This window comes from Polyodon spathula, chromosome 5, assembly GCF_017654505.1.
Source record: "Polyodon spathula isolate WHYD16114869_AA chromosome 5, ASM1765450v1, whole genome shotgun sequence".
Lineage (NCBI taxonomy): Eukaryota > Metazoa > Chordata > Actinopteri > Acipenseriformes > Polyodontidae > Polyodon > Polyodon spathula.
In genome coordinates this window covers 20,326,497-20,346,210 of record NC_054538.1, presented here as the reverse complement: position 1 = coordinate 20,346,210, position 19,714 = coordinate 20,326,497, and the positions used below count along the sequence as shown (strand labels likewise).

At 38.0% G+C, this 19,714-nt stretch overlaps 1 protein-coding gene across 1 annotated transcript in view; it reads left to right on the top strand.

The window, feature by feature from the left end:
* LOC121315700 (phosphofurin acidic cluster sorting protein 2-like) overlaps window positions 1-19,714 on the top strand; it is a 90,986-nt gene that overhangs the window by 51,532 nt on the left and 19,740 nt on the right. The window contains exons 5-11 of the mRNA XM_041250029.1: window positions 1,555-1,717; window positions 3,868-3,959; window positions 4,797-4,877; window positions 5,703-5,762; window positions 15,534-15,685; window positions 16,057-16,150; window positions 19,374-19,457. Coding sequence (XP_041105963.1) covers window positions 1,555-1,717; window positions 3,868-3,959; window positions 4,797-4,877; window positions 5,703-5,762; window positions 15,534-15,685; window positions 16,057-16,150; window positions 19,374-19,457 — 726 coding nt within the window. The remainder of the gene's footprint in view (window positions 1-1,554; window positions 1,718-3,867; window positions 3,960-4,796; window positions 4,878-5,702; window positions 5,763-15,533; window positions 15,686-16,056; window positions 16,151-19,373; window positions 19,458-19,714) is intronic.

The window sequence follows — 19,714 nt, the reverse complement described above, 5'->3', positions numbered from 1 at the left end:
GCACTCCCCCCTCCCCCCCTTCAAAAAAAGGCTTCAATAAGAAAGATATCTCTAAGTGCATTCACTCTCCTGAATGTTGTCCTTTTACGACCAATGCAGAATAACTGGGTGTGATATTTGTTCTTCATTTTCCCCAGCGAAATTAATTTCTGCAGTGGTGACAGCCAAGACTCGTACAGCATACAGTGCAATAGCTGTCTTAGCAGTCACCATTGCTAAAACTCATTTTTAAAGGACATCTTGCTTTCTTGTCTACAGATATTTATATTTAGTAAGCAATGGGTCTGAGTGGGGTACAAGGGGTAAAAGCCTCACCCCCTGTTTTGTTTCAAGGCTGCTGCAACTGTACTTTTGGGCAGTGTATTTTAAAACTATTTGTCTTCCTTTTCTAGTGCCAGTATAAAAAAGCAAAAATCCTGAATTGAATCTGAATTTATACTCAAAGTCATTACATGAATCATTTCACAAAGCACCAAATCTTAATCCAACATGCAAGAATCCCAAAGTGGTCTTTTATTTCATATCAACCCAATATGAAAAGTTAATCAGATCCTTCTTTTTTTATTATTATTTTTTTCTTCTTTAACAATTTTTCTTTGCCACATGGTTGCTGAATAAACCAAAAAGTGCTTTTTGACAACCTATATTCACAACAGAGGTATGCCTGTGTAACTCCTTTTTTCAAATGATCGATATTGTTTCCAGCTTTGTTGCAACATGAAATGGTTTTCGTTTCAGATGCATAGTTATACAGCGCACACTTTTTATTAAACAAAAGAGTTGACTTCACTGTGGCATCCAGTGCATACAGACCAGGACATTGACAGTGTGTGTTTTATATTTATTTTTTATTTTTTATTTTTTTGGGTGGGTATGTTCAGGTTCATTATAGCTGAAGGTTCGTTTTAAAGAAGGGCGTTATAGCAAGGGTGTATTGAGACATTGCAATTTAATGTCTACCCTCGCCATTAACATTTAGGGCTGACTAGTTTTAGGTAGAACAACAGTGCATTAGTTAAGAAAAATGTGCACGTCCTACCACCTTAACCAAACTGAAATTATGCAACAAATTAGTTGACACTCATGGAATCCAGGTCAGAAACCTGAGTTATCTGTGAAAGTACAAAAGAGCTAATGGTATTATAATATTTTAAGATTGTGGCATTCATGAGCCAATGACATATATAATCCTGCATTATAAGAGACCTTGTAAAATACATTTATAACCTCCTGGTTGGGGTCGTAGTGACAGTGAGGGTACCAGTTTGGTACCAGTTTGGTTCAGAGCAGGTTTTTTGAGAAGGGCTTTTGATAAAATAATGAAGTCATGTGACTAGTACTGCAGCTGATCAGCAGCAAGTTTGAGCTCGTAGGTACTCCCAAGACATTTGCTCAATAAATTTGGTGGACCTAAATACCAAGGCTTTCCAAAAATCCACTTGAAACTCGTATATATGTAGTTTATTTATTTATTTATTTTATTTAAAGCTGCTATTAAGTTTGTGCTCCTTCTTGTAGATGAATGTCTGTTCTGATTTTTCACTGTGTATTCAGGTAATGCAACACCCTACAGACGGAGGTCAGATTCTAGGTCTCCATAGTAATGTGAAGGATGCCCCAGTCCGAGCTGCTGAGATCAGTGTGTACTCTCTCTCCAGCCAGCCAATTGACCACGAGTATGGCAGCGTGCCAGCTGGACCAAAAACAAAAGCGTCAGGTAGGAAGGACCGACCATTGCCCCCTCAAAACTGAATTGTTTCCTTTGTGTGTTCGTTCATTGATTTGGTTTCTGTTGCTTCTGACACACAGTAATCCGAATACTTACCAATTAAGAATAGCCCCCAACCTTCCTCCATGGGGAGTACAGCTCTGAAGACACATACAAGTGCTATCTTTCAAGTGCTGAAAACAACGGTGGGTTTTCAGCAAGTGCTGCACTTTATATTACAGTGGCAGTGACTTGCCTGTAGATGCTGCATTATTGATCTAATCAACATTGTGTAAAAGCTTCTGTTTTAAATGATGTAGCAATGAAAAGCAGCATTTGAGTGGAAGGGTATTGACAGTTTATATAATAAATACAGCATAGTGTAATAAAAATGCTTGGCCTTAAAACATTAATGAGATATATTTCAAAGAAAGTGCAAAAGCAAAGACAGAGGCATGAATAAAACAAATGCAACGGTATTATGCTAGCAAGGACCTAACTTCAGGAAGGAACAGTTACATTATTCTCAATATTTTAATTTTTCTCTCTAATATTTATATTAATTTCAGGTGTAGGTGCAGTGGGAAAACACATAGCATAGATAAACCATATACATAATATGAAAATAAAAGGCATATTTCAATGTCTTATTACAAAGGGCGTTTACGAAAGAGATGTTGCAGCTATTGCTCTGTGTCATTGTCTCTAAATACATGTTGTATACCACTCTCTGTAAATAACTGGGCGAAGAGTTTATCCAGTGTCGAAGAGTAATCTTCTTTGCCACCAATGAAACTGATGCCATAATGTTGTTTGGCCAAGCCCAATTTGATCACTTGGCATGTACGGAATTCTAAGTAAGATTTAAATTCCTTCAAGTAAGTTAATTCTGCTAGCTTTCTCGGATACACTTGTTTTATTACACTTGTACCATCAAAATCATAAGGAAATTGAGCCCCTTGTAAAGTCAGGCTCTCAACGCTGCAGACCTCTACAGAGTTCTAGCCATAATAAGTCAACACTGAATGTCACTAGTCTTCTAGTGATCTTTAGGAAAAACAACACTGCAGCTGGAGGATCTGAGGTTCCAGTCCCAGGTCAGCCCAGAGTGTGATCTGTGGCAGTTGTGGGCAGCCTGTAAAAATGAACCAAATTCAATTCCTGAATCCCTTTCTATTGTTTAGTAGAACATTAGTCTGTAGTCCCTCTAGCTTATAAAATGATAATATCAGTTAATTCTCAGATCCTATTAGGATGGTATGTGAATGCTGCCCGCCTCCCAGTACTTCCTTTTAATGCTGTGGAGTTTAGTTTTTATGTTTGCATTGCTTATCATCCACGACAGTAGTATTACAAGCTCACAAGCTATCCACCTTATCAAGTGTTTTTTTTTTTTTTTTTTTTTTTAATAAATATTTGCTAACAATAAAATCAATTCCAACCTAAACCCCTGAGAATACTAGCAAGGTAGTATTAAACAAATAGCTTATTTTTTTACATTTGTTGTTGCAAAACCTATTAATAACACTGTTTTCCAATTATATTCACCTCAGTACACACACACACACACACACACACACACACACAAACACAGTTGATCTATTTCTGCATTTATGTATTTGTTTGCAGAAGTCTCTTGTACAGCATTCAGCTTTTGTAGCAGTTTCACTGCTGTAGCTAATTTCCTGCCAAGAAAAAAATTCTGCTTAGGTGCCACCCTTTGGTCATTGAAATCTTGGCTGTTGGCCCCTACAGCCACATTTCCAGACCGTGTGTTTGCCTCATTCACACTGCTGCTTGACTTTAAAGGCAGTGATCCAAGACTGTCAGGATTTACCCATGCTTCCTGCACGCTACAACCCCTTAAGCCACTTCAAATTCAATAATCTCTTGTCTGTGATAAAATAGACAGGGTGGTTGTAAAGTCAGTAGACCACTTTGTAAACCCTCTGTGTCTGATAATGCACACTGGTCTCTTTTAAAGCGACTGTAACTAATGCATAGCATCATAAATCTCTGCAGATGTCGGAGAAGTTTGCAGATTGATGTCTGTTTATTGTTTGATGCTGGATTCTGTGCTATCAAGTAGGTTAAATGATAAGTAACATTGTTTGAATATGTGGATTTTCACAAGACTGTTGTTTTTTTGTCTTTTAAAGATCGATCGCCTGACATTGATAACTACTCCGAGGAAGAAGACGACAGCTTTTCATCTGAACAGGAGGCCAGTGATGATGCTGTGCACGGCCAGGTCAGGATCAGATCCAGCTCACTGCGGTTTGAAAGCTGCTTTATTTTAAGTGTTTTTAGCTCATGATTTGAGCTTGTGAAGTATTTTTAACCCTTTTTTTATAGACTTGTGTGGGCTATAATGACATTTCTGCTATTCACAGAATACTATTTTTATATCAACAACATTTATTTTTTACCACTTTTTATGCACTTTTGAATTTTATGTATTGTAAGCTCAGCGTAATCAGAAATGCTTTAAGCACCAATATCCGTTTCTTCACAGATCCTTTAAAGCAGCGTACCCATCGTATGTTTTCTAACCTCGTTTCTCTATTTGAAAACATTCTCAATCTCACATCTGTGGGTTTGGGTTTTAGTCTTTTTATTTGCTTTGATAATCATCCACAATTCTAGGCTTTTAAGCTCACAAAATCTCCACCATATAGCACATGTGCCTTAAGAGCCTTTGTGGTATTCTGCAATCATTAGCTTGCATACACTGAACTTTTCAAGCACCATCCTGGTATCTTTGATTGTGTGACTGTGCAACACAGCACCTCCCACTGAAGACAGTGTGATTTGAACAGCTGCTAAAATTCAAGTTGTTTTTTTTTTTTTTTTTTATATGTGATAATGTTCATTTTTTTGTGATGCTGTAATATGAAAGGAACTCCATAAATTGTAAACTGTTGTTGTTGTTTTTCTACATTACGCTTTAAAGGAAAATTATTTTAAAATCGTTCATTTAGTGTTCAGGTTTTAATCCGCACGTGGGCTTCTGAGATCTGGATCCTAGAGCAAAAGAAAAAAAATTAAGTCTTATCTATTAATAACAAAAAATGTAAATGTATTTCAGGATCTGTATTATGAAGAAGATGAAGTCAGAAAATCTAAGAAATCCCGGAGGAAAATGATCAGAACGACGTCTATGACCCGGGTGAGTGTTATCAATACAGTGACTAAACGATTAGTAATCCTCTTTGGATAATCCATATTTATAATGCAGACAGAGGTGTGCACTAATCCATCTGAGGGTACGTTACCTTCTACTGCAACTGTGTAAATAGCAAATGTTGTATCTTTTCATAACTAAGTTCTTACTATAGCTAATGTTTTTTTTTTTTTTTTTTAATTTCAGTAAGTCCTGTGCTTCACATTTCCTTAGTGTAGTTGTGTACAGTGCATATGTTATTGGTTCACCTGCTTTCATATAGGTCTAAAACAAGCTGCTCCAGTGCTTGCACAAGGTCCTTCAGGCTCAGGCAACTAATCTGTGAACAACTCATGTGTCTTCTAAGGAGCCTTATTGATCTGTTGGTAATTATGGTAGACGTGCTTGACCCTGTTATTTCGCGTGTGTCAAAGTAAGTTAAAGGCCACAGCTAGGACACCGATCTTAAGCAGCTGGTTCAGTTTCAGGTCTTGGTGCTTTAATACAGGGGTGTACCATTTTTGTGACAAAAATGCTCTTTCTGTTTCCAATTGTCGCTGAAGAAGTATAACTTTTATAATGATTATTTACCATCATCATTAATTAACTTCAATATATGCTAAAGAAACTTGAATCCAGCATAAGAACGTTTTGACACCTCATTTAATCTATACATATGTTTACTGCAGTAAAGGTTTAACTAGATTTTAGGATTTGTTGGTGGTTTATTTACAACAACAAAAAAAGCAATCTGTTCCAACTTAATGTTTTTACATTCTAATATATATATATATATATATATATATATAATATACTTTTTTTTTTTCTTAGCAACCCAACTTCAAGCAGAAGTTTGTAGCCCTACTGAAGAGGTTCAAAGTTACAGATGAGGTGAGTGTACGCTTTAACTAAATGTGACTCTAGAGAACCTTTTAGATGTGTGTAATGCCTATTTAATATATTTCCATGCTTCTGTACTGGGAAGTGCCCTGCTGTGTTTGTATCGTTTTTTAGACAAGTTCAATGAGCTGCCAAGTACGTCATCTATTTAAAGGCTATTTATTGAAGCTTTGAAAAAAGGTTGTAAAGAGCGTCATAGAGTTTTATTGAATTTGGCTTTTTCAGGGTTGAAAGGGTAAAAAAACAGAACTGGGTACATGGTGAAGCCAGTACATCTAGTATTACGGTTATAGAACAGCAGTCTTTACAAGAAAAACACTACCTTTGCTGTATCCTGTGTTTTGTCATATCGCCACGATATTTTTATTTTACATATTCCCATAAATGTAGATTTATTTTATTCACACATCATAGGTAAATTAACTAGAGCATTACTTTTTTCAACTTTTTCCTAGGAAAGTGTGCCAGGAAAAATCCAGTTCAAGGTCCCTCCTGCAACAATGCTGGTGTTCGGATTGAAAGTCGTGACATATTGTGGGGAAAGAAAAACAGAATCGTTGCAGGAGGGAGCATGATTGTCGTATACTCCGATTCTTAGATGTTTTTTTCACCTGGCAAACTCTCCCGAGTAATTGTTGAGAAATTATTATTTACCTGTTAAGAATTCTCGGGACTTTGTTATTTTTTTACATTTTAGAGATTTTTTTGAAGTCATCTCATCATTCTGAGATTCTGATCTTGATCTCTTAAAAATGTTGGTTTCCTGTCAGTGTAACACTCATTGAGGTCCCTATTGGCGCAAAGAAATATGGTTCCTCCTCTTGATACTGGTTGATGAGAGTAACTCTGTTTGTGGTCCCCACTAGACAAAAAGGAATGTTAATTTATGAGAATTGGCTATGCTGAAATAGCCTATATATTTGGTAAAAATAAAACATAACTAAATAAATGTATTAAGTGTTGAAATAAATTAATACATACATTTCTTTCTGTATCTATCTTGATATTTATTTATTTTTCACTATCAGATATAAACACTGCCATATTCTGCTTTATGAAACGAAAATAAATATATGCAGAATATGCGGTAAAAGTGCCAAGACCAAAACGCAGGGTTATTATTTTGGTGCAGTGAATTCTGGCCGCTGACAGGAATTCTCTGTAGTTTCAAATAAAATAAACATTTTAAGAATTCAACACCGTCTCCCTGAGTAATACTTCCTAAACATGAAAACGTTACAATATACTAAATGAACGTATCAGGCTTATTATGATAGCTGCTTATGGAATCACGTCTTGGGTTCGACTCCCACACAGGGTTTGTATTGCAAACTTAAAAAAAAATATATATAAACACATTTTTTACGTGACAAAAGTGTAGTTGATATGAATTACACTTTTATTGAACATAGATACTTTTTACATTTACCCTATCCAAGCAGCAATACATTGCCTCAGTATAAGATGAACAATTTTGCTATTCCTGTAATGTGTGTGTGTGTGTGTGTGTGTGTTATTATCCATTAAGTGAAAAAAAAGTGATATCTGAAACAAAAACAAATTGGAAATGTGAAATGTGAAAAAACTTGTGTTTTTCAGGCACAATAAAAGCGGATCGAACTTGAATAAAAAACACAAGCCAAGTTAGTAGAAACAATTGAGCCAACCTTGCCCCCACTGCTTTTACAGTTGTGCCTATTTGCTTGGTGCTGTCCAAGGTTGCCCCAATTGTTTCTTCTAGCTTAGCTTGCATTTTTGATACCTCCACTTTAAATGGCTGGGCACTTTTGATAACTTGCCATTTATTTCACATTTACAATGGGTTTTTGTTTCAGATAATAGACACAGCACATACATTAAATGATTTCAGTCGTTGTAAGTTTACAAAGCTCATGTGAAAAGTAAGTCTTACATCTGTTCTGTTGCCTGCTTTCCCAGCTCTATCTAATCTAATTAGGCCAAGTACATTGGGCAGCTAGCATAGGTTTGTCATGTCCTTTATTGGCTCCATTAGAAATAGAGCTTTGTGCTGTAATTGCATTACCCTACTGTCAAGCAGGATGGGTGGAAGTAAAAACGAATTATGTGAGGTCTGTCAGCAAAACGTAAAGTATCGGTTGCCAAGGGGGCCTGTGCAGCTGCTGCAATATGGCTGAAATATACAGCATCACTGAGCTGTGCAACTCGAGATTCCTTTAAGGAGTGTTGGAGTCTGTTATTATATACAGTATATACTGCAGTATATGTGTGTTTGTGTGTATGTATGTATGTGTATATATATATATATATATATATATAATGTGTGTGTTAAAGGTGAAACCCGGTGGTCTGGCGAGTCTAGTTTTGCCCAGGCCAATCTAGTTTCACCAAGGGCTTCTGGGCAAATCCCGAAGTTACCACTTTTTTTCAGCACTTGCCTGCTTCTAGTCGGGCAAATCTAGATTGGCCCAGAACTTGAAAAAAATGACTGGGCGAAACCCGTTTTCACTGAATTTCAGGTCTAGCCTGGGCGAATCTAGTTTCGTCCAGTGCTTCAACATTGATGCTGGGCGAATCTGGTTCACCCATGCCATTAATTTGGGCGAGTCTAGTTTCGTCCAAAGCTCCAACATCGATCTGTTTTTGTCCTTGTTTTGCAAACTCGCCACACACAGGTGGGTAAACTATCAATAATTCAGTGAGTCGGTACCCAATGAGACATTACAAGTGGACTGAGTGGAGAAGCTACTAGAATGTGTTAAATCAATTACAAAGTGCTAGTCGACACTATATATAAAAAAAGTGCACTAATCAAATTGAAGTGTACAATTATAAAAATAAAACATACAAGTGACAAATAAATATGTGATATATAAGAGGGGCATTGTTGACCCTGTTACAATCTTAACTATCTTTTAACGAAGATAAAAACAAATGAAGATTTGAACACGAACAATTAACGTATTATTTATCTCTCTGTTGTGTTTGTGTTTGTGAGGCGAGTTTGCCTGTGCATATAGCGGTGCAAGACTTTTTTTGACCTTTTTAACTTTTTGGCAGAGATCGCTAATAAAGAGTGGTTTTAACCGCTATTAAAACCAGCCCCCGTGTCCTGCCTTTTCTGCACCGCCTCTGGAAACCCAGCACACAGTCGCTGCATTGTTGTCAGAAGTAGAGACGAGGCAGCTACCCCGACACGTACTTGGCAGCTGGCAGGGGAGAGTGTAGAAATGCAAAACTAGACTCGCCCAAATATTTGGCATAGGCAAAACTAGATTGGCCCACCATTGATGTTGGAGTTTTGGACGAAACTAGACTCGCCCAAATTTCTGGCATGGGCGAACCAGATTTGCCCAGTATGGATTCTGTAGCGTTGGACGAAACTAGATGCCCGGGCTAGCTCCCGAAATTCAGTGAAAACTGTTGAAATAACGGTTTTGCACTGTCGTTTTTTTCAAGTTCTGGGCCAATCTAGATTCACCCGATTGGATGCGGGCGAGTGCCGAAAAAAATGGTAACTTTGGGATTTGCCCAGAATCCCTTGGTGAAATTAGGTTTGCCCGAGCAAAACTAGACTCATCAGACCACCAGGTTTCGACCTTAATAAATAAATATATATATATAATTTTTTTTTGGGGGCTCAGGTTGTCAGGAATGTGTGAGGCTAAGGATGGGTATAGCAGAACTGGATATGTCTTTGAAGATTACAGTTATAGCAATGGGGGTGTGAGGGATTTGTATTTTTTTATAATAAAAATGATTGCCAAGCTGTACCAGTACAGTCGTCCATTCGAGAAGCTGTATTGTTGGATTGAGATGTCTAGCGCCATGTTTAAGTATTATGCCGAAATAAACATTATTTCATATTTTATTAATTTACTTTATTCTTATGTATGTTAATACATTCAACTACACAATTCCAATTGTGTGAGGTTATACAACTTTGTGTTTAGTTTACAAAAAGATTAGTCTTTGATAGGTGAAGGGTTGATGGTGTTGGTCTGTCTTTGTCTTTGTATCCTGTTATTCCACTCATAACTTGCAGGTCTGGGGAAGCACTTTGATGTCAGGGAGGTAATAAGACTGTTCTGGGAAGTCTCTGTTACACTGAAGGCTGCATAATGCTGGGCTGGGAAAACCACCAGCACAAAGAAATTACAGGTTTTATGATCAATTTATTTAATCAGTGTGACTTTATTTAAAATTATAGCTGGAATTAAAAGCACAGTTTTTACGGTTTCCACTTGGCAGGAAAGATCGCATCCATTGCCATTGGATATAACCCTCTCTGCTCTAAAGCACTACACATTTTTTTCCTCTGTTCAATTAGACAGTTGCAGAGAGCTGAGCTGTTCCAGACAGCGTCTCTGATTGTTGAGTAGTTGTATTTATTAAGGAATCTGCTTTCTTTGAACAAGTGAAAATGAGATCACTTATGTATTCAAGTCCATATCATAACACGGCAAATGGGAGCGATATCCATACAGCCTTTTAACCTGTTCTGGGGTATAAAGGGCTGCCTTATGACGAGGGATAACTGCAGTAATAGTTGCAGAAATTTTAAACCAAGAAAAGGTGCAGTCATGTCAGTAACTTGGCCTCCTCCTTAAGAGCATAACCTTGAAGATGCACAAGGAATAACATAAGCCAAGATAACCCCCTCATTATATTAGTCTCTTATGTACACGTGATCATTAAATCCAATCAGCTGAGAAAAATGTATGTGAACAGTGGTTATATAGTCAGTAGGCCACTTTGCATTGCAGAACGTTGTGGGAGGTGGTGGTGGTTATGGTATTATAAAAAAAGTATTTGTTCCCTTTTAAACTTTCTGGGAGTTGGCAGTGCAAAACCCAATTTTACCATTTTATGATTTGCCACTGATGGCAGATATCCAAGTCAAGGCAGAGTTTGACTGACAAGCTAGACAAGAGCTGCAGGAGCTGAGGCACACAGCAAATTAGGAGCTATCTGTTACAAAGTCACACTGAAAACATGTCTGATATTATTAATTTAATAAAGGATATTGAAAAAAAAATACAACAATGTAAAAAAAATAAAACTGCTTCACCTGAGAAAGCTCACTAGAAACAGGTGCTGTCAAAGATTCAGGTTTAACCTGAATCTGTCTCCAAGTTTATTGCTAGAGGTTTATTTTATTTTATTTATTTATTTATTTATTTACACAACTGGTAAGTACAGATATAAAAATGTAAAAATTGCTATGAGAACATTTTATTTAAAGGGGTGAAAAGAAAGCTTAAAAACGAAAGCATGAAAAACCTTAAAACAAATCTTTATTTTTAAAAAGCATTAAATATTGCCATATACAGGCCTTAATGAAAAGTAGAAACAAATATGTTGCCTTTATAAGTACAGGTTGGGTCACTTTAACATGGAGCTTAACAAATGCTTTGAGTCCTAATACATGGGTGTATTCCAGAGCTGGCAGGGAATGGTTTGAATAGCAGATATACTGTACATATGTAGATTTAATTAGCCATATTTCCCAATGTCTCTAAACATTTAAAAAAAAAAAACACCCTTATCGAGGGTGACTTACAGTAAGTATCACATTATAGAATATCACATTACAGATAAGAGAAGTTATAAACTACAGAAATGTAAGTAGAAAATAAGAGCAAGTTCAGGATTATTATTAATTCCATTACATGAGAGTAGGTGTTAAAACTTCATGCTTTTATTGGACTCAGCTCTCGCCAACATAAGCACCAACTAAGACATAGCTTATTTTACTGTAAACTAATGTGATCCATCTGCGTTTACTTACATCCGATGACGTAGATATCCTTCTGACTGGTGTTGGTGGCTGAAGTGTAATGCTGGCTCCAGGGATCAGCCTATTTTCCCTTCCTTGTGCATTAGCACACACAACAGCTGCAATGCTGGCTACAGGGAGCAACCACAGTGCGGTCTCCCTAGCGCATCAGCATGACAACCATCTGGACTGAGCTGAGTAGGGTACTTCTCCAGTTGCTGCTCCTCTCTGCTTCTTCAGCTAAGTTTGTCACTATGTGCCGCAACTCTTGACCACTGAATCCAATGTCTCTGAGAAACCAGGTTATGGAGTGTGCCACAAATCATCGACAACCCACCTCCACTGGGTAAACCTGGACTCTCCATCCTCACTGTTCCGCTTCAGCCTCATCCACAGCATCCTCCCTTGGCACTGTTAACTGTAATAGGAACAAGGCTTGCTAATCCAGACCAAAGACAATATCAGGTCGAAGGTTAGTGGTGGCAATCTCAGGTGGGAAAATAGGCCGTTGTCCAACATCTGCCAGCATTTTACAGTCTCTAGCAGCTTCCAGTTGTTCTAGACAAGTTTTAGTTTTAATACCTTTTCTTGGTGGTTGCTCTGCTGGACGGAGGAGTGTTGTTGTTGTTCTTTTGTTATATATTGCTGGAATTGGTTGTAACCTGCTGGTCATGCTGCGCTTGTCTTCCAATGCTACGGCCAAACATTGCAGCACCTGATCATGACACCAATTAAACAGTCCTGAACACAAAGGACACCACGGATCCTCTCCTACCCATAGTTTAAAGTTCTGTGGTGATGTGAGAACACGATATGTTGACCTGATGAGGAAACTGATCCTGCTCTGTTCCATTGTCCATAGATCTTGCTTTGTCCCACACACTCCCATCTTGTCCATTTTCCCCGCTTGGCCTGGGAAACTGCCCTTTATGCACCTCAACTTCTCCTGCTTTTGCACCTCTTTGACTACAAGCTTCCTCTGTTCAGCTGGGGCTGCTTTTGTGCCATGTAGGAGGAGCTAAACTGAGACCAAGGCTTTCTCTTCCATGCTGTACTTTCCCTGTGATATCACTGATACGAAGGGCAGCCTTTGCATCTTCCACAGATTCCTTTGCTGCCCACTTTCTTCCAGTTTTCAACACAGGTGCTGTCTCCCTCACACATTTGTTGTGTGACTCTACCAATGTCATTTCCATTCAAACCTTGGTGCACTTAACTCCTCGGTTAGAGCTAAGACATGTAGCTGCAGTATCCCTTTACTATACTGAGGCAGCATAGACCTCCTAACCATTTCCTGACGTATGAACTGATTAACGCTTCCAGCTTCTCTACTGTTGTCAAGGAAACCTCATACACAGTGAGTGGTCACAGATGTCTTGGCAGTAGACCAAACTGAAAACACCAGTTTAAGTTTGCAGTGCTGTCTGTGCTCTTTAACCCATGCACTGCTTGTTGTCTCACTTCTCCCACGTGAATTGTATCCTTTAGGTCCCCATCATAAGACTTTTCCCAAGACTTTTCACAGGATTTTTAGACAATGTTGGTATTATAACATCATTTAAACTTAAAAATATTTGGTTATACAAGTAAAGTCCATTAAGAGGACATTGTAAGTATGATAAATGGTAAGAACGATTTCAAATAAGAGCAATTACAAAAGACATGAATACAGATAAAAGCAAGTACAAGATGTAGGAAATACGTACAATTAAGAGCAGTAGTAGAATATGCAAATGTTCTGGGAAAAATGTGCACCACTGTATGTGTGCAGGAGTGGATGCCAATGCACCAGTAAAAATCACTGGACATTAAATAAATACAATGGATTTCAAACAAGTTCAAAGTCTTAATGCATACGGTAGAAAGAGATTAGAAAAAAAGTATTAGTATTACTTTCCTTCACAAGGCTGTAATTTTCAGTTTAATTTAGAGGTGTAGATTTATAAATAATTTGTGTGAATGAAATGTGTGAGACTGCTTGTTCCCCAGGAGACTATGGCTGCCTTAAACATTACTGAAATAACATTCATCAGGCGTAAATGTTAGCCGAAGAGATTGGAGAGATAAGAGATTAATCTGTGTCACTGTCTACAACTTCATCGATCATATGAAAAAACTTAACAATTCACTTTTCATTTACCGGCTGCCAAAAGGACAATTTTCAAACTGTCAAATGACTAGAGAAGCAAGGCAAAGAATATCGTATGCTTGATCTAAAAGCATATTTTTTTCTGGATGTAAGGTCAGCAATGTTAAATGGTAAAACCTTGTATTTCTGTGATTTATTTATTTATTTTGAGGTTTTCTCCACATCTGCATTGTCTTTATTGACATGAAGGTGAACCTGTTTGTTTTCTTTGTGTATTTAGATATATAATACAGTATGAATAAATCAATCTATATCAATCAGTCTTTTCGTAGGATATCAGTTCTGTGTTCTTCTTTAGGTTTTACAGGACAGGACATACAGCAGCTTTGTTGTCACAGGTGATTTTCTCAGAACGAACTGCTGGTTCATGAAATCATTAACACATTTAGTATAGGGGGTTCATCAAGAACAAGCCTCTTGTTTTATTGCTTATTGATCTCTATCTTAAAGTCTTTACAATGGCAAGTGTCTGGCAGTAAAATAGGCAGTTGCCTTTATTTGTTTATTGGTTTTATTACGTGACAGACACGTTCCGCACTTGATTAGCTCGCTTTGCACTGTGCTGTATTGTTCTCATTTATGGTTTTATTTGAGAAAAAACTAACAAAAAAAAAACTGAAGTGTCTCCTGGCTTTATTTAGCCTGCTGTTTCATGATGCAGATAATTAATATGATTAAACAAATTTGATCTAAACTATCAGCAGTAAACCTGAACACAGTTAATTTAACGATCTTGTTTTGGTTAATATGAAGTATTTATCCACGTACAGCCTGTTCCTCGCCCAGACTACTTGTGCGGGAATGCTGGAGGCGGCAGTCCTTCATCCACTCTTACCTGCTGTCTGTCTGGTTTTATTTATATCTGAAGCATGGTCATTTGCAGTTCTGTTTTTAGATTCAGAGCCCCATGAAAGTGAGTTTTGTTAAAACTGCTGTGTTTTGGTATGCGGTTCTTAAGTGGGTTGTTAATTACCAGTAGTTTTGATATACACCCACCCCTCATTATGTCGCCCCTCACTTATCTGAATCCGCAGTATTGTTGCGGTCCTGGAGTTGGCTTCCCATTTTTACTTTCTAAATGCATATGCCTTGGCTGCAATATACATAGGCACTTAGAATTACTGTTCATTTCATTTTTTACTGCACGTCACAAACAACAATATAAAAAACAGTTAAAAACAAAGCATTACACACATATTGCACAATAACACAAAGCAAATTAAATATCTACTTGCTGAAGCGGTTTTTGTTTTAGCCAACGCAGTGTCACGTGTGGTAGCAATGCACTAGCAAAAGTCACAAGGCAGCGACGTCAGCTCCCTAGCAACAAGCCTCCTATATTGGGAATGGATTCTTTCAATGCAGCAGGTTTGTTCATTTGAGAAAGGAGAGGAAGACTCACGAAATTAACTGGAGGCTCAAGTTGATGAGAATCAGTTACAATTAACGAATTAAAACGGTGTGCTGCTTCTTATATGAAAAATTTGAAAAAGCAGGTTGCGTAGAGGATTTATACTGGACCCTGAAACCCCGATAAACAAGGGAGTGGTTGTACAGTATTTATTTGATAGCCTATTTGTTTTTCTATGGGTCTCTCACTATATCGCGGCCCTCGATATATAGCAGATTTATATTGGACCCCGACACCCGCGATATATCGAATGGGTGGTGTATTAATCAGGTTGCTGCATCTCACCTTATTGCTAAATGACTGGATTCCCTGTGCATGATGTCCTAGCACGAAGTCACAGAGAATGTGCCTAGCTGAAATGTAGAATGTTAAACTGACATGCAGAAATTGTTCAAACCTTTGATTCAGGACAGCTGTTGAATGAGTGTGTTGTTGCTGCTGCAGGTTCTGGATTCTGACCCGGTGGATCAGACCCAGGAGGTAGAAGAGGATCTGGATCTGCTTTATGACAGTCTGGAGGTCTACAACCCCAGCGACAGCGGGCCTGAAATGGAGGATAACGAGAGCGTCCTGAGCACGCCGAAGCCTAAACTCAAGTAAGGAAAAACTAGATTGCAGAGTAAATGCAGTAGGTAACATTTCATTTAAGGCTGTAAAAATTTTAAACGTGTAAACATAAAATGAAAATGCACTATAAAGAACTTTTTAATAAAAAAATTTACTTTTTCATGAATCTTGTTTTGTGGTTTTTTTTTTTGTTTTTTTTTTAAACATTTGTTTTATTTTTTTATAGTGTCGATGCCTTGTCCACCATTGGACTATAGTTTCAACAGTCAATAATTCTTTATACAAAGGAGTATAACTTGATAAATAGATTTACATGAATGCATGCAAATTGTATTCTACTCGGTTTTAGATTCTCACCTACCAGTAAATGTAACATGTACATTTTTTTTTTTTTTTACAGGCCGTTCTTTGAAGGAATGTCACATTCCAGTTCACAGACAGAGATTGGGAGCCTGCAAAGCCAGAAGAGCCAGAACAGAGACCATGCCATTCCTGTGAGTGTGGCACTCAGGCTTCCCAACACCCTTTTGTTACATAAGAATACAGTTTGATTTTACAATGTATTGTTTGCTCGTTTTGCTGTAACACATATCCTGAACTGAACAGATAAGCTACAGCTGAATTTTGGAACATGTAATAGTACTGTGGGAATAGCCTTGGGTTAAATCAAGCAGCTGTCCATGGTTAGTTTGAAATGACCTCTTAGAGTTATTCGTGAAATCCAGTGCTGTTAGAATACCCCAGTAACATCTAGCTGTGTTTTTTTTTTCCCAGCAGGTTGGTCTAATCTGATCAAATCACCCCCTAAATCATCATTAAGTGATTTTTAAGATTATAAAAATCCCTGTTAGTTTAGAGGGCATCTACATTACCATAGGATGATAACCACTCTCCTTTTTATGTCTGAGACGATCCATAAGGTTTATAATCCAATTCTCTGTCTTGTCTCTAATAGCATTTTCTATTCAGTTGAAAGTCTGCTTGATTGTTTTTCCCTCTGACTAATATTAAGGATTTGCCATTCCTTTCACTTTCACATTTTTCATTTTTTATAGATTCAGCACTATCAGTTCAAGGATATTCAGCATCAGGGCCCATCAGTTACTGATTGATTGATGGATGGATGGGTAGATTGAGGCAGTGGCTGTGTCATATATTAAAGGTCTATTTCTGACTGTGGCTGAGACTACTGGTTCTGGGCTAAGGCACTGTGGTTGGCTATTTGGGGCCTGTCCTACAGTATTTGCACAAACATTAAAAGCAATTAATACAAGTAAAAAAGGAATTAAATACTATATTTGACTTCTGTTCCTTTCAAGTGAGCGAGAATTGTAATAGATGGGAATGGTGTCAGCCAACCCCACTCCAAATCTTTTCTTCTCTTGCTCTCTTATGTGTAAGTTTTGGACTTGGTTGATTGTATATAATATATGGATGAAGGTTATACTTGCATCCTGAGCCATTTGAAAAAAAGGCATATTACCTACCACAATAGTGACATCAAAAAGTGATAATTCCTCTAGAGGAAAATATACTTGAACTTTGACCTATTCAACTCCTCAAGACCATCTATTCAAACACAAAATGGTTCTTTTTCAATCAGTCGACAACATGCAGTACAGAAATGTTCATTAATGATCAACAAAATGAGAATACGTTAAAAAGAAAAAAAAAGAAAAATGATGTAAAGGTGGTACATTCGTATCTCGGAGAAACTGGAGAGGAACAGGAAATTAAAACCAAGGTAACGGCAGTCATCCAAATAAAGCTGAAGCAGTAACAGATAACGATATAGAACGTCTGTACAGCACTGAAACACAAAGTTTAAAAAAATCCCAACTGTACTGCTGAACCTCGTCTTCTTTAATATTAGCATCACAAGGGTATCCCTGTATTATAAAAAAATAAATAAATAAATAGTTGGACCTCTTCAATAAGTTACAGGAAAACAATTTCATCTCGGGTTTCTGTGACAGTTTATAAACTCGGCCTTCGGTCTCGTAATTTATGACGTCACAGAAAGTTTACACCTTTTTTTTCACATTTTGTTGGGTCAGTGCCTCAGAGTTTCATGCATTTAAATGAGGATTTTTTTTTCCACGTATCTAAACACCATACTCGACACTGTTAAGGGGAGAAAAGTTTTTATTGAGAAAAAAATTATATATTAAATACAAAAGTGAAAGATCATAATTGGATAAGTCTCCACCCCCCTGAGTTAATACTTGGTGGAAGCACCTTTGGCAGCAGTTACAGCTGTGAGTCTGTTGGGATAGGTCTCTACCAACTTTGCACACCTAGATTTGGCAATATTTGACCATTCTTCTTTACAAAACTTTTCAGCTCTGTCAAGTTCCTTGGGGTGTGTTGGTGGACAGCAATCTTCAAGTCATGCCACAAATTTTTGATTGGATTTAAGTCGAGGCTCTGACTGGGCCACTGAAGAACATTTACCTTTTTGTTCCTTAGCCACTCCAGTGTAGCTTTGGCTGTGTGCTTTGGGTCGTTGTCATGCTGAAAGTTGAACTTCCGTCCCATTTTCAGCTTTCTTGCAGAGGGCAGCAGGTTTTCTTCAAGGACTTCTCTGTAGTTTGCTCCATTCATTTTCCCTTCTATCCTGACAAGTGCCCCAGTCCCTGCCGATGAGAAACATCCCCATAACATGATGCTGCCCCCACCATGCTTCACAGTAGGGATGGTGTTCTTTGGGTGATGCGCTGTGTTGGGTTTGCGCCAAAGTTCCATTTTAGTTTAGTCAGACCACAAAACCTTTTGCCACATGGCTACAGAATCTCCCAAAGTTTTTTTTTTTTTGCATACTTCAAACGGGATTCAAGGTGGGCTTTCTTGAGTAATGGCTTCTTTCTTGCCACCCTACCATACAGGCCAGATTTGTGGAGTGCTTGGGATATTGTTGTCACATGCACACTTTGACTAGTCTTTGCCATAAAAGCCTGTAGCTCCTGCAAAGTTGCCATTGGCCTCTTGGTAGCCTCACTGATCATTCTCCTTGCTCGGTCATCCAGTTTGGAGGGACGGCCTGATCTAGGCGGGGTTTTGGTGGTGCCACATACCTTCAACTTCTTAATAATCGTATTGACCGTGCTCCAAGGGATATTCAAGGCCTTTGATATTTTTTTATACCCATCCCCTGATCTGTTGCTTTCAACAACTTTGTCCCGGAGTTCTTTTAAAAGCGCCTTGGTGCTCATGGTTGAGTCTTTGCTTTGAAATGCACTACCCTGCAGAGGGAACCTACAGGAACTGCTGAATTTGTCCTGAAATATTGTGAATCACTACAATTTAACACAGGTGGAGGCCACTTAACTTGGTTTGTGATTTTGAAGGCTATTGGTTACAGCTGAGCTAATTTAGGATTGCTAATACAAAGGGGGTGGACACTTATCCAACTAAGCTATTTCAGTTTTTATTTTTAATTTTTAATATATATATACAAATTTTTTTTTTTCTGTCAAAGTTCTGAGCCATACTGTAGTAGGACTTGTGTAGATTGACTATTGGCTTGTTGTGCCATCATTAGTGGAAGGCAAACATGTTGACTAAAGAATTCTGATGGAATCACAAACTGGAGCCAAACAATGAAACCTCCTAAAACATGCATGTTCTGAATTTTACTGGGTTTATAACAAAGCTTCACACAGTGTGTCTGATTATTGTTAGATGTGGTTTGATGTGGATTGTCCATTTTACCTGCAGACTGGCGAATTCCTTGCATGCGAGAAGAGCAAACCTGCCCCCTCCAGGTATCCGGAAGAGGTTATTGTGGAATCCACACCAGGGGTGAGCGATTCTCTACCTTGTATCTTTACATCTATTGACTTGCGTCTAGCCAGTGTATACGAGTCATCGTACCCATCTGTTTAACCTTTGTTTCTCCAGTTATAGCTCGCCACTTCATTTTTCTCCCAGTCTCACCTTCTCTGAGAACAAAATCGCTGTAATAGTTATTGCCAATTATGCTTTTCTATTTACGCGTTTTTGTGTGCACTACAGCCTGATGCTTGTTACGACCTGCTGCAGTCTTGTGCCCCGCATGA